General features: G+C 36.1%; 2 protein-coding genes across 2 annotated transcripts; both read left to right on the top strand.

Annotated features, from left to right (window-relative positions):
* Nucleotides 1–7,703: 7,703 nt before the first annotated feature.
* On the top strand, nucleotides 7,704–10,385 carry LOC149158322 (protein DETOXIFICATION 41-like). Its single transcript, XM_089436191.1, has 8 exons — nucleotides 7,704–8,381; nucleotides 8,498–8,584; nucleotides 8,722–8,778; nucleotides 9,045–9,283; nucleotides 9,393–9,511; nucleotides 9,703–9,789; nucleotides 9,927–9,983; nucleotides 10,249–10,385. The coding sequence occupies exons 1-6, from the start codon at nucleotides 7,927–7,929 to the stop codon at nucleotides 9,721–9,723; spliced, it is 978 nt and encodes a 325-aa protein (XP_089292317.1). The 5' UTR covers nucleotides 7,704–7,926; the 3' UTR covers nucleotides 9,724–9,789; nucleotides 9,927–9,983; nucleotides 10,249–10,385.
* Nucleotides 9,928–13,657, top strand: LOC149158323 (protein DETOXIFICATION 41-like). The gene is made up of 10 exons (XM_089433946.1): nucleotides 9,928–9,983; nucleotides 10,249–10,487; nucleotides 10,597–10,701; nucleotides 10,930–10,993; nucleotides 11,131–11,187; nucleotides 11,454–11,692; nucleotides 11,802–11,920; nucleotides 12,089–12,175; nucleotides 12,254–12,568; nucleotides 13,297–13,657. The coding sequence occupies exons 1-9, from the start codon at nucleotides 9,928–9,930 to the stop codon at nucleotides 12,332–12,334; spliced, it is 1,047 nt and encodes a 348-aa protein (XP_089290072.1). The 3' UTR covers nucleotides 12,335–12,568; nucleotides 13,297–13,657.
* The last annotated feature ends 1,821 nt before the right edge of the window (nucleotides 13,658–15,478 follow it).

Consider the following 15,478-nt stretch of genomic DNA (forward strand, 5'->3'; position numbering starts at 1 on the left):
ATAATCACATCAATATAAAAACATCATACATGACCATACCAACTGTATACCATGATCCCATGCATGATAACCATAACATTAACAACATCATATTATACCCAAAGAGAGCGCAACCCGCTCTGATACCACCCTATAACTGCCTCCTCCCACATTTATCCACTTTCACCAACTTTCTCGGGGTAAACATGAGCTGAGGGTCAATATGATAAGACTCAACCTCCTATATGACCTTAAGGAAATGGAGTCGACAAATTAAAACCTTATTGACTTCCCTCAGGTGCTACAGGACCTCTAAGAGCAACCTAACCCCTCCAAGTGTCCAGCTCCTAAGATAAATCTCTTTTTTACTGTCCTAGGCCATCAACTACTCCCTTTCCAAGGCATGCAAACGACTATAAGCCTCCAGCCACTCCCATTGGCTTGCCTACCAGTGACTATGGACCTTTCATTTAGTTCTATGCCAATGACCCCAAATTCTAAGCCACTTTTTTAAGGCAAGGACTCAAGCCCATACCCAAAACTAAGTGAAACTTCTAGAAATTATGAATGACATAGAAACAAAGCTTATAAACTAAAACTTGGACCATGACTTGACCTAAACGCTCCTAACCAAGACCGACATTCTGTCAAACACATGATGAACATGCAACCTACAAGTCATGAATGCATATCTGAACATAAGGATCTGAAAACTTATCTGAGGTTTAACAAGAAGGATTTATGCCTTCTCACAATAGTTGTCATAACACCAATTAGGTCATGCATTCATTAACCAGACATTCATTGAATGAAATGTGATAAGAGCCATACTTAGATTTGTCATATAACCATGCTTATAACCAACATATAACCAGATAGATAACAATGATAGAACAACCATTAAAGCCACATAATAACAAGTACATTTACTTATCAAAGACAAGAGAAACTTAACTCTTATTAACCATATGCAAAATCCAACCAAGTCAGGGACTTCCACTTCCCACCCAACCATAGATTAGGATGAACCAAATCTTTCTTTCAGCCAATAATCCCCATGCCATATTCCAAGCATGAACGTGGGGTCTCATGGGATAAACTAATCCATAAACAACCAAGGGAATCTAGAGGTTAAACCACCCCCACCCTCACCATACCATGATCTCACCTAAACTATTCTTGAGATCACAAAACCAAACCGAGCTTGGATGCCTATGAATTCCTTCACCATCCCTTGAGGAATTTTCCTATCTTCACCCACATGTTGAGGGCTTCCCAGAGAAAACCATCTCCACTCCTAACCCTTGGGATTTTCCTAAGACCAACTCACCCAGATCCAAAACCTTCCGGTAATACAGAGCTCAATCAAGAAAGAATACCATCACACCATGGCTATCCAGAAATTCCATGGCAAGGCTAAAACCACTGTCAAAACCCGACAAAATCCATGTCACCGACAACGAATAAACTGAATACACACATGCACATACCATGCATGCCAAACCAACTAGGAAATCATACATGCAACTTGTTGCCAGCAAGTATTCCCATTGAAGCTGTTTGATCCAACCTTCCCTTGCTCGATCCTTGCTTTCCTTTGATTTCCTTGTCCTTCCTTATCCTTCCTTGTCCTTCCTTTTCTTTCTTGCTTTCCTTCTCCCCTTGGTGCTCTTCTCCTCTTTGAAACTAACTCCAAAACTAAACTAACAAAAGGCTCCCAACTGATGCTATATTGTCTTTTATTACTGACGCCTCTAATTTCTTCATTTCCCCTTAATTTTCCTTTAATTTCCTCCTCACATGCAAATTGTGACCTTTAACCTTCCTTTTCTCCTCTTTTCTTTTATTTTCATAAATAAAATGCCAAAAATGTCTTTTTCCCTTTTCAAAGTCTTTTTCATTGCCTTTTCCAATTTCCGTTAGCCATAAACACAACAAGTGATGCCCACTAGGATATTTTGCCTAACATTTAGCTTGGAATAAGTGTCCCGTGACCTTGGTCTTATTTTGCCTTTATTAAATTTATTACATGAACTTTTAACCCAGGTCTATTACAATCTCCTAACAAAGTGGGAACAAAAGATGGCGTTGACTTACAAGAGAATAGATATAGGATGAGGAATGTTTGAAGGACAAATAAATCAAAATTAGTTGATAAAGGAAGGGATTTAGTGAGTTGTAATTACACAAAATATGATTTTTATAGTGTTGAAATATATGTATTCAAACTTATGAAGAGTTTCATTTATAATTTTAATCATTACAATATATATATATATATATATATAGAGAGAGAGAGAGAGAGAGAGAGAGAGAGAGAGAGAGAGATGTTTATGTTGTAGAAAAGTTAAATGAAAATTTGAAATGCTTGTAAACTAGATAACATCACAAGAGAGAATGCTCATAAGGGAGGATCACATTATTGAGACTAGGTTGAGTTTAATGAGTCTAAGTTGAAGTCTCTTTGTGCATGTAAGGTGTACAGTTTATCCTACATTTTGTAATGACTTTTAGAGTAGATATCAAAATGTTATTTGAATCAAATATAATGCATTTTTTGTGGTACATATTTTTTCTATGATGCACATATTAATGTTTGAGAATAGGGTGTGGAGATGATGATGAACTGATTTGAAGAACCATCTTAGGGGGAAAATCACACAAATCATCTAATGAATAGATACAAGCATATTTGAGAGAAGAGGTTATAAAGTATGCAAACTAATTAGTTTTCCATGGATAAATATTTGATATTTTCACTAGGGAGTGGTCCAAATCATACAACATTGGAGTGATATTATACCATTAATGTGGTTGTCTTGATTTTCTTTGGTTATGAACAAAATCAAGAAGTGAATTAATGTACTCATTGACGTGAGAAAAAAATAACAAAAAATATTGACAAAGATGCCTAGAAAAACATGTTTAATATTTTTGAAGAGGATTATAAGATCTCACATGAGGAGGAGTGGATCCTCAAACAAAAAAAATGAAAATAGAATCGTAATAAATAATATATAATTATTTAAATGTTAATTGGGGTTATCTTGGGTGGTTGGGTGGAATGGTTGTTATCTCCTCCACCCAAGTTCAATTCCCTGTAAGTGACATGATGATGAGAAATATTGTTGTAATGGCTACATGCCTATGAATATTGTTATATTGACGCTCATTCTCACCCTCGAGTTGGGAAAGAGGATGATCTGCATTGATTTTTTTTTATTTAAATGGAATGCTATATGAATGCTTACAACATATAAATAATGGCATCTAAACACCATTGATGCATATTATGATGCAAAGAATCTCTTCTAAGGAAAAGCATAATGCATTTATTGTAGAGTCAATATTTGTGACATAAATTATAACACACAATGAGACTGACACAAGCAACTTGTGGCACCACCATATGCATCACAATTTGTATTGTGAAAAAAATTATACACTATGATTCAGGAGATGTGATTTTTGATGCTAGGGTGTTGTATTGCAATAGTGAGTCAAGAGTCTAAAGTCTAAGAAGAATTTGCAGTGGAAGACACTGAAATGAAGACAAAGAAGAGAGAAAGAAAGTAAAATGATGTTGTAACAAGTCTTGAATTCTAGACCATAGCTGTAGAATCTCTATGAGAACCCCCTTATAAATATTCGTTGATGTCCTTGATATCTAATGAAGATATGGACATGACATTTTGTGGTGGAGTTTATCCTTAGGGTTTCTCTAGAGTAATTATATGTGTTATACCATGTGTGATTGTATTATCCTTGAACTAAGTACTTTATGTTTTGAATACAAAAACATTATAGCTTTAGAATACAAATAAACATATAAGAACAATTTATGCTTAAAATCGTAATTTAGGGTTCAATAATTTGGTGAATCAAGTTCATCATAGGATGGTTGATTATAAATCCTATTTTTTAGAGCCAACATTAGAGAGAACTTGGTGAACAATGTATATGGTAAAAGCACATGGTGTATATTAGAAGAGTTGAGAGACATCATTATAAGGTCCATAAAGATGTAGATAACCAAAAATGATGGGAGATTTTAATGAAGAATAATTCAAGGCCCCAAAGTCAAGAATATTCAACTCGAGTAGAAACTTACTATGATCACCAGCATGGTAATGAAGGACAAAAAGAAACATTTGGCAAGGTCTACGCATGAAGGATAAATTGGTGACCAATCCAACGATGAAAACTTATTATTTTGTTTCCTATCACTTTGTTCAAGGTTGAGGTTAATCTTGAAATACCGTCATATAATGGACAAGTTGACGTTGAAAGGCTCAATTGTTCAAACATTCAGAGGTATATTTCATCTTGTATAAGATCAAGGAAACACATAAGATTTCATTTTCCTATTTAAAAATGTGTAGACATACTTTGATATGGTTAAAGAGCTACACAAATGCATTATGGTTGGACAAGAAGCCAAGGATGACAAACTGGGAGCACTTAAAGTGATTGTTAAAATCATAGTTCTATCCTATTTTCTATGAGTGACAACTCGTGAAATGGAAATATTACTAGCAAGAATAAGTGCAAGGTGTTTAAGAACACACATTCAAGTTCCAAAAGAAAGCCACCGTGTCAAGTATCTTACTAGAAGAACTTAGGGTAGTAGAGAAGTACCTGTAGTTCTATATAGTCATATTAGAAGGAAATTGTATCTTATAAATGTAGGAGCATGGATGAGGAAAGAAAGAAAGACCTCAACATTAAGTTGGAAATCAAAACGGGAAAACAAAATGTTCAAGAAGAAGCCATTAAAAACAAAGGAAATTTTTTTTGTAGCTCTAACACAAACGGGAAAAGATCCCAAAAAATACTACAAACATTGTGACGTGGACGGACACGTGTATGAGAAGTGTTGGAAGGCTTATCTAGAACCCTGTTTGAAATGGTACTAGTCTAAGAGGGTAGTAATAAAAACTACCATGAAAAAACATGTAAAGATAGAGAGTATCTCTAATGTCGATGAGAAACTAGTCTACATTGTGCTACAACAATGAAGAGCAAGTTAAGAAAGAAGTACAATCTTCTAAATCAATGTTTAGGTGAAGAACAACAAGGTAAAAATGATTTTCTTGATGATGGTTCTCAAAGAAATTCATTTATGAAGCCTTGGTTAGTGAGCTTGGTCTAGAGGCACATGGACTAGCACTACCATTTCTATAGGGCGGATACAAGGAAATCTTCAATAAGAATTAGTGAGAGATGTAAGATCAAATTTTCCATAAATGTCGATTTTGTTGATGAGGTAGAGTGTGATGTAGCATTGTTTAGTGTTTGTGAACTGATGTTTGGAAGACCCTATTTTTGCGATAAAGATGCAATATTTCACAAGAGAGAAAACAAATATTACTCAATCAAAAGTTTATTTCATCAAAGCACATAAAAGGAAAGATATAACTCTTCTCACAACCTCAAAGCCAACAAAGCATTGAAAGAGAGAAATATAAAAGCAAGCAACCTTTAAAATAACATGGGAATGTGGATTTAGAGAGAGAAGTGATTATGTACTTCTATTTCGTTCATCAATAAGCTTTTAGAGAACAAAATCATCCTAGAGAGATTATCTCGAAAAGATAGACAATAAACTAAAATGACTTAGCAACTAATAACTTGAGCTTATAGGGAACCCTATACCAAATCCATTGAAAACACAAATCCATTGAAAACATAAAGACAATGTGAATGGATACTTAAATTTACAATTGGATTCAAGCTTTTAGGTTTTCACACCAAAGTTTGTGTGTAATTTTGAGCGTATGGAGGAGCGAAGGAAGGAAGAGCTTTATCCTTCTACACCCTGTTGCAGGGAAAGGGAGTTATAGAGGGTTGGGATAGTTGGAAGAATTAAAATAATGCAAGGTTAACATTCTTTATTCCACCTCCCACCCCAAAGAAAATCTCAAGACCTTCTCGACTGTGGAGGTTGGTAAGCACAAGGGATGAGGTGCTACTTTTCTACTCTTTGCGTCACCAATTAATGGCGAGTCCACTGTTGAGCTTTGCAACATGAGAGACATCTTACCTCAACGGTCCTCCCCATCAAATAAATGTTCCGTTAAATGTTCCGTTAGGAAGCATAAACATTATGGGGATGAGCTATAAACAAGTGGCAATGGGAAAAACAAAAAAAAATCAATTATTACACTTTAAAGTAGGGAAGTGGATTCCACCATACACGTGAAGATGACGTGGAGACTTTAGGTGAACGATTGGATCTTGGCAACTGATTGAACGGCAACACTCCAGCAAGGCTTCAAGCCATGTGGAGCCCTGTTGTCTATATTTCAACGCATTGCCAATGAACTAGCAATACGTGGTGGAACCCGAAGCAAGGAAAATCGCAATGCATAGGCTTCCACGTGCAATGAATGATGGGAGTTTGGTAGGGAATAATTTCATTAAAGGAAAACTATGAAGGCATGGGGTTTGGTAAGGCATGGTTCCATGAATATAGGGAGTACGTGTGGCCTCTGGGCCATTATCATGGAATACATCATCATACACCTCATGAAATTTGACCATTATGAAGCCCAAAAGTGACCACCTAGAAACTACCAGTTACAACCTCCCAAACTTCCTTAACTAGATCTTAGATAAGCTCTACGTCGATCCCACGAAAGCAAACCATTTTTTTTTACTTTATTTATTATGTCGGTTGTAGATATATATTTATTTATTAGGTCGGTTGTAGATATTGCATTGGGTTTTGGTCGAACTATATTATTTTGGTTTTGACTAAAAATTTAATGCAATATTTCTATAATTCAACATTAAAAATTAAAATTTATTATTTTTAAAAATAATTTAATTTATTTATCTGTTATTTTATTGGCTATAAAATTTAACATCTTATTGTTCATTGCTTAAAAATTCGTGTTATTCATTTAAAGCATTTACATTGGCGGTCAAAATACTCTACTCCTTGGGACGTTCAATTTCATTGTTGTTATTTTCAATTAATATTGATGAAGTTTCATAACAAGAACTCAAGTTATTTTTATTTTGCTAAAATCGCACAAAACCCAAGATATTCCACTTCAACAGTATCAGCTCAGCTATCAGTGGACCAATGCTTATTATGCCCAAAAGTACCAAGAATCCACTGCACCACCACCACCACCTAGTCGGGTTAAGAAAACCAACGCAATCCCAAATGCTTAAATGCACGACATCATAAGTGATGATGATGGAAATGTTTCCAAATAAATACAATCAACTAACCCTCCACTGCCACCTCCCCAGCCAATGTAATTAGGCCGATAGGCCTTCCTTTGAAAGGGACCTTTCGTCGTCCTTCTCCTTCTGACGTTGACACCTGTCATTAACAACCAAATTGACATTTGGGTAACCTGTCATTAACAGCCAAATTGACATTTGGGTATTTTGCATCTTGCAGTTGGTGCGGTGCGGTGAACGTGCCTTTCTCCGTGGCGGTTTCGAATCTTCACCCATGAAACCGGCAGAAATATCTGCAAATTTGTTTTACACACTCTTCTCTACGCCATTTTCCCGGACTTCGCATTACCAGACTCGATGTCAGCCCAAGAAACCGAGTCCCGATTGAAAGAACTCCAGGTACAATGTCTAGACACATTTTCAGATTTCGATAAGGATGTGGGCTTCCGTTCCATTTGCCGGTGAAACCCTCAGTATGGGACTCCTTGCGGGCTCTCACGGGTGGTTTTGCGCAAACCAAAGCTAGCGATGTTGTTCAGAACGCTCTAAACAGTCGTATTAAAGGTCATCCCGATAAAGCTAGGGTTAACATGCATAGGGTCAGGGTTCGAGTTTCTCTAAGCATGGCTCAGGTTTTGAAGCACGATGAGCACTTGATTTCTAAGGCGGTGGAGGACTTTTATGAACGGGACGTGGATTCCATGAGGGCGGCGTCTCGGATGGAGAAGTTTAGTCATCTGCCAGAGGTCCATGATAATAATGACTGGAACTGCAATACTCCTGGGCATCCTCTACTATTTTGCAGATCCAGTATTGATTGCCATAGGGCAGAGTAAAGAAATCTCTGCTGCAGGAGGTATTTTTGCCAAAGGTCTTATTCCTCAGTTGTTTGCTTTTGCCCTCAATTGTCCCATGCAGAGGTTTTTGCAGGCTCAGAACATAGTGGCCCCTATTGCCTATATTGCTGTTGGGACATGTCTATTCCATACATTGATCACCTGGGTGGCAGTAGACAAGCTAGGATTTGGCCTGCTAGGGATAGCCCTAATAGTGAGTTTGACTTGGTGGGTTCTGGTCATTACTACTGCCTTGTATATATTCTATAGCCCATACTGCAGGCATACATGGACGGGCTTCACCTTGAAGGCCTTCACAGGACTCTGGTCATACTTCAAGTTAACTCTGGCATCGGCTGTTATGCTAACGTATGCCTTAATACTCTTTGGAAGATACACAAACTATCTAAATTATATCTGCGTGTTTACATAATAGCTTAGCCTGTTTTGACGAGTTTTGTTTTGTTCCACACCTGATTTTGCAGTTTGGAAATATGTTACATTGAAGTATTGGTGCTTGTATCGGGTTGGCTGCCAAATGCAGAGGTCGCTCTGGATTCCATTTCTGTTTGGTATGAGACTTTCCCATTTAAAGCTAACTAATTTAAAGCCAAATACAAGCTCCATGCCTATGCATTGTCCCAACTTTGTTAGATAGCTATGCCAGTTAATATATCTCTAACGTGCCAGGTTTTGAACATATATGCAGCATGAATTATTACAACTGGGAGTTGATGGCAATGTTGGGTCTCAGTACAGCTGCAAGGTATACATTTATGATTTATAGTAATATGTTGTTTTATTGGGGCATTTTTATGGCTATTGCAGATTTTGGGAATATCTTTAAATCTGACCATCGCCAGAGGGGTCAAACAATTGACCCCTCTCCTGGAGGTAGGATTCTCCAATATTGGGCAAAACTGCAATTCACATAAATTCAGCGGTTTTATATAGCATGGTATACCTTTTTTTTTCCCATTTGCTGTATCTAGAAATTGGTTTTCTTTATTGTGGTATTTATATTATTTGCAGTATAAGAGTGGGTAATGAGCTGGGAGCCAGGAGACCTAAAACTGCAAGATTTTCTGTTATAGTTGTGGTGGTCACTTGCTTCATAATAAGTGTCATACTTGCCATTGGGATTTTGATACTGAAGAAAGAACTCGCCATGGCATTCACAAGCACCACTGTGGTTATACGCGCAGTCTATGCATTGATACCTCTACTTGCAATATCTGTTCTCTTGAATGGCACCCAACCTATTCTCTCAGGTTGGAATTTTCAGTATCAACAATTTATTTGCAGCAGAAAGCTGGTAGTTGATGTTTGCTATATTTAGGTTATATTTTAGTTGACATCATAAAGGTATTGTGATTGCAGGGGTGGCAATTGGATGTGGATGGCAAGCTGTGGTGGCATATGTGAATTTAGTGACATACTATCTTGTTGGCTTACCAGTTGGAATTGCTTTAGGATTGAAGACCAGTCTTGGAATCGATGTAATTATTTGAAATACATAGCTAGCTTTTCTACTTTTATTTATTTTTTTCAATATAATTAGATTGTCCATGCTCAAAGATGCAAAATTAAAAGATAACAGAGGAATAACCTTATCCTTATATCTGGGTGTTTACATAATAGCTTAGCCTGTTTTGACAAGTTTTGTTTTGTTCCACACCTGATTTTGCAGTTTGGAAATATGTTACATTGAAGTATTGGTGCTTGTATCGGGTTGGCTGCCAAATGCAGAGGTCGCTCTGGATTCCATTTCTGTTTGGTATGAGACTTTCCCATTTAAAGCTAACTAATTTAAAGCCAAATACAAGCTCCATGCCTATGCATTGTCCCAACTTTGTTAGATAGCTATGCCAGTTAATATATCTCTAACGTGCCAGGTTTTGAACATATATGCAGCATGAATTATTACAACTGGGAGTTGATGGCAATGTTGGGTCTCAGTACAGCTGCAAGGTATACATTTATGATTTATAGTAATATATTGTTTTATTGGGGCATTTTTATGGCTATTGCAGATTTTGGGAATATCTTTAAATCTGACCATCGCCAGAGGGGTCAAACAATTGACCCCTCTCCTGGAGGTAGGATTCTCCAATATTGGGCAAAACTGCAATTCACATAAATTCAGCGGTTTTATATAGCATGGTATACCTTTTTTTTCCCATTTGCTGTATCTAGAAATTGGTTTTCTTTATTGTGGTATTTATATTATTTGCAGTATAAGAGTGGGTAATGAGCTGGGAGCCAGGAGACCTAAAACTGCAAGATTTTCAGTTATAGTTGTGGTGGTCACTTGCTTCATAATAAGTGTCATACTTGCCATTGGGATTCTGATACTGAAGAAAGAACTCGCCATGGCATTCACAAGCACCACTGTGGTTATACGCGCAGTCTATGCATTGATACCTCTACTTGCAATATCTGTTCTCTTGAATGGCACCCAACCTATTCTCTCAGGTTGGAATTTTCAGTATCAACAATTTATTTGCAGCAGAAAGCTGGTAGTTGATGTTTGCTATATTTAGGTTATATTTTCGTTGACATCATAAAGGTATTGTGATTGCAGGGGTGGCAATTGGATGTGGATGGCAAGCTGTGGTGGCATATGTGAATTTAGTGACATACTATCTTGTTGGCTTACCAGTTGGAATTGCTTTAGGATTGAAGACCAGTCTTGGAATCGATGTAATTATTTGAAATACATAGCTAGCTTTTCTACTTTTATTTATTTTTTTCAATATAATTAGATTGTCCATGCTCAAAGATGCAAAATTAAAAGATAACAGAGGAATAACCTTATCCTTATATCTGGGTGTTTACATAATAGCTTAGCCTGTTTTGACAAGTTTTGTTTTGTTCCACACCTGATTTTGCAGTTTGTAAATATGGTACATTGAAGTATTGGTGCCTGTATCGGGTTGGCTGCCAAATGCAGAGGTCGCTCTGGATTCCATTTCTGTTTGGTATGAGACTTTCCCATTTAAAGCTAACTAATTTAAAGCCAAATACAAGCTCCATGCCTATGCATTGTCCCAACTTTGTTAGATAGCTATGCCAGTTAATATATCTCTAACGTGCCAGGTTTTGAACATATATGCAGCATGAATTATTACAACTGGGAGTTGATGGCAATGTTGGGTCTCAGTACAGCTGCAAGGTATACATTTATGATTTATAGTAATATATTGTTTTATTGGGGCATTTTTATGGCTATTGCAGATTTTGGGAATATCTTTAAATCTGACCATCGCCAGAGGGGTCAAACAATTGACCCCTCTCCTGGAGGTAGGATTCTCCAATATTGGGCAAAACTGCAATTCACATAAATTCAGCGGTTTTATATAGCATGGTATACCTTTTCTTTTCCCATTTGCTGTATCTAGAAATTGGTTTTCTTTATTGTGGTATTTATATTATTTGCAGTATAAGAGTGGGTAATGAGCTGGGAGCCAGGAGACCTAAAACTGCAAGATTTTCTGTTATAGTTGTGGTGGTCACTTGCTTCATAATAAGTGTCATACTTGCCATTGGGATTCTGATACTGAAGAAAGAACTCGCCATGGCATTCACAAGCACCACTGTGGTTATACGCGCAGTCTATGCATTGATACCTCTACTTGCAATATCTGTTCTCTTGAATGGCACCCAACCTATTCTCTCAGGTTGGAATTTTCAGTATCAACAATTTATTTGCAGCAGAAAGCTGGTAGTTGATGTTTGCTATATTTAGGTTATATTTTCGTTGACATCATAAAGGTATTGTGATTGCAGGGGTGGCAATTGGATGTGGATGGCAAGCTGTGGTGGCATATGTGAATTTAGTGACATACTATCTTGTTGGCTTACCAGTTGGAATTGCTTTAGGATTGAAGACCAGTCTTGGAATCGATGTAATTATTTGAAATACATAGCTAGCTTTTTCTACTTTTATTTGTTTTTTTCAATATAATTAGATTGTCCATGCTCAAAGATGCAAAATTAAAAGATAACAGAGGAATAACCTTATCCTGTTTCTGAGTATATTGTAGTATGTTTCTTTCTGACATTGGCAATGGCAGGGAATCTGGTGGGGATTAATCCTGGGAGTGGCACTGCAGACGTTAGTACTCATTATTCTTACAGCACGTACTAATTGGAACAAAGAGGTTTGTTGCATTTTCACTTCCTGAACATTTATAGAAAATAGATAAGAAAATGAATGAGCTAACGAGGTTTAGTTGCAGGTCCAATCGGCGTCGGAGAGAGTTGAGCGTTCCCAATACGGGGAGTCTGCAGATAACTCAAACGGAGTGGTGGTTCCATAAGTTGCATTATTGAAATTAAGAGTGAATCGCATTGCAAAGAAAAGGGCACGTGTGCTCGGCTTTGCGTGACATTACATGTTCCCATCCGAACTCCACTGTGGTGAGCTCCACTGTGGTGAGGGAGGGCAGAATATCCATGGATTAGTACCAGGTGGGGTGACCCCTGAGAAGTTCCTTCTGCCTTCTGCTCGCTCGCGCTTCAACATTATCATACATGTTTTGTTGCAATCACAGGTTGGTTAATTCTATTCTGTCATTTATTTGCTATTCATCTGCACAATTGGTCAAAATGATATTTTTTAAACATTTCCCAAACGTTTTATTAAAAGTGGTGTATCATGTGTGTGATCTGTGATCATATTGTTGTAGGATGAAATCCCCGACATTTAATAAGCCACATTGGTAGTTACTAAGCTTGGAAATAATAAGGCTTCACAATGACAACAATCAAAATGGGATTAACAAACATTTCCCTACCAATTTATTAAAACTGATGTATATGTGTGTGAGTGATCATATTATTAATGGCTGAAATTCTCAGCAAATTTCCAATGTTAATATTTATCAAGTTTGTAATTGCTTTTTTTAATATTGCAGAGAACCTTTGTTTGCCCAGTAGATGGTTGCTACATGGCTCATCACCTTTCTTTCAAGAAAAATGAATTCCCCGAACTGTTCCATTAATTTTTAATAGGTCTTGATTCTCCCAAACACAAATTTCAAACATGGCCTTACAGATACACAAAAATTTGGCCATATGCTTTTTCAATATCACCACTATAAACAAATAATAATGTATTAAAAGTTAGCAATTGTCTATGAAGGGATAAGGTACACAAAAAATGACTTCAACTTCATAACATGTAGCAATTGAACTTATAGGACCGTTGGCCTGCAATATAACCTTTATTAGCTCTTCAAGTGTACTAATTTCTGACATCTATTTCTCTTCATCACTGCAGGTTACTGAGAGTGGAAGGCAGGAGCGCCATGTAGTTGCCACTGTTGGTGAATTTTCTGTCATCTGGAACTTCCGTCAAGTAAAAAACAACGATCATGTGTGTTACAAGGGCCAGAATGGGCTAAAAAGCTGCTATTGCTACAAGATTGTTCCAAAAGATGTATCCATTGTGGATAGCAAATTTATGCTTGTTGTAATCTGTGTAAAGTGATGAACAGGAGCTATGCTGCTTCTAAGTCTGTGTAAAGTTATGAATTGATTTTGACACCAGATGCTAACTCTGTCACTTAATTCTTATTTTGTTCAAGTGGACGGTCAGTATTGACATTTTATATAACTATTGACAGTTTATAATGGAGAAATTCGAGGAAATGGAGAGGCTTTTGAATGGTATGCATATTTTTGTCGTGAAAATTCAGAAGAGATGCATTTGATGGCGATCTGGTAGATTGAGTAGCATGCTATTACTAACTATAAAAGCTTAAGTTCATGGTCACATGGGAGGGAGCTATATTTTATTCTATTGATTTTTTTCTGCTTCTTAACCGAAGCCTCCATTCTGCCCGATTTTATAAGAAAATAAGCTTGAGTGGAAGATTTCATTGCTGTGATCGACTCATTTTTATTGAACAGTTTGTTTATACACAATTTATCCTATTAATATATTCATTGTTTTTAAGGTTTTATGTTTTAATTCTAAGAGTTTGGTTATGTAATTTTTTATTTCATATTTGTTTGTGTAATTTTTTACTCCATATTTGTTTGTATAGGTCTAAGAAATGTGTATGCCAAAAATTCTTATAGATGCATTTAATTATTTATGATCTGTTTCTAGTGCTTGTTTTGTCACTGCAGAATGATGATATATATGTGGTAAAAACACATATGATTCATGTATAATGATAGTTTTAAATATAATATTAATAAATTTATATGTTATGAGTAATAGTTTAATTATAATATTAAAATTTTAGAGGTAGGATTGCTATTTTATTTAATAGAATTGACAGGTTTTTTTGGTTGGTTTATTTGTTCTTTAATTATTTTCTGTTGATGATCATTATCACTTTATTATTGTTATTATTACATATTATTATTGCGTCGAGAGACGTTCTACAGTTTAGTATGGGGTAGATTTCAGCCAGCTCAAAATGCTCATCCGTTAGGTTTGAACTAACATTTCTTCTAGAGAAATTCAACAATTTTAATTTAATAATCCTATCGGCCTCTCTTTGTACCTTTTGGGACAATTGCTAGTTTTATGTGGTTGCCTTCAAATCGCACCCCACCCCGCAACACAATGCTTAAAACCCTACGCCGTCGTACAATCGTAACAAGCTTGAGAGCAATCATTCAGCTTGTAATTATGTCTGTTTTGCCAGCGGAGAATGAATTTCATAATTAAAGAACATATTTTAATTTTTTGGATTTAAATTCGTGATGTGTAATAAGTATCCCCTAATGCAAGTCAATTGCTTGAAATTTAATTGTTTAGCACGAGAATCTAGTTAAATAACTTAAATATTTTAAGTAATATTATTTATTGTAATATATTTTAAGATATATTTATCTTTTCACAGGAACTTAGTAGTATAATTTAAATATTTTTTCACAAGAATCTAGGTATTAAATGTAAATATTTTAAGTAATATTTTTTTCAGCACGAAAAAAAGCTATATGGTTATATTAGATTCATCCAACACATATGTACAGTAATGTTGATATGGAAAACATCTGATATGGAAGATGTAATGTGGCTCATCCACATTGAGAGAAAAGATATATAGAGCCTCATCAGATCTATAACATAATGGTCTTGAGGAAATATATAGATAATTCAGAATTCAGTCCCATGAGCCAAGATTATGTATGGAAAATAATGACAAAAATATGAGTCAAATGTTGGGGAAAACAAAAAATCATACCAGATTTGACTACGCAAAATAGAAAAATTATGTACCCGACATGGAAAAGTCTTAGATCTAGAGGGTGATGTTGTCTACTGTAATCTGCATCCTCCAAATACCATGTGGCAATGATAGCCCCTGTTTAGATAAAGCATTTGCTCTCCGATTTTTATCCCTGACAATGTGGGAGATTGTATAGTCTTTTCTGTTGCACCACAAAGCCTCAAGCCTATTCAACCAACTGGAGAGATGTATATTTTTTATAATATGTTTGGA

This window comes from Pinus tabuliformis, chromosome 5_2 (assembly GCF_031772625.1).
Source record: "Pinus tabuliformis cultivar Carrire ecotype Pingquan chromosome 5_2, CPIR1, whole genome shotgun sequence".
Classification (NCBI taxonomy): Eukaryota; Viridiplantae; Streptophyta; class Pinopsida; order Pinales; family Pinaceae; genus Pinus; species Pinus tabuliformis.

Bases quoted from the DNA above. Each gene is read 5' to 3' on its own strand.
- LOC149158322 (XM_089436191.1), top strand. From the start codon at position 7,927: ATGATAATAATGACTGGAACTGCAATACTCCTGGGCATCCTCTACTAT. The intron at 8,382-8,497 runs GTATGCCTTAAT...CTGATTTTGCAG, and splicing joins GCATCGGCTGTTATGCTAAC to TTTGGAAATATGTTACATTG. The intron at 8,585-8,721 runs GTATGAGACTTT...ACATATATGCAG, and splicing joins CTGGATTCCATTTCTGTTTG to CATGAATTATTACAACTGGG.
- LOC149158323 (XM_089433946.1), top strand. From the start codon at position 9,928: ATGAATTATTACAACTGGGAGTTGATGGCAATGTTGGGTCTCAGTACA. The intron at 9,984-10,248 runs GTATACATTTAT...TATTATTTGCAG, and splicing joins GGTCTCAGTACAGCTGCAAG to TATAAGAGTGGGTAATGAGC. The intron at 11,921-12,088 runs GTAATTATTTGA...TGGCAATGGCAG, and splicing joins AGACCAGTCTTGGAATCGAT to GGAATCTGGTGGGGATTAAT.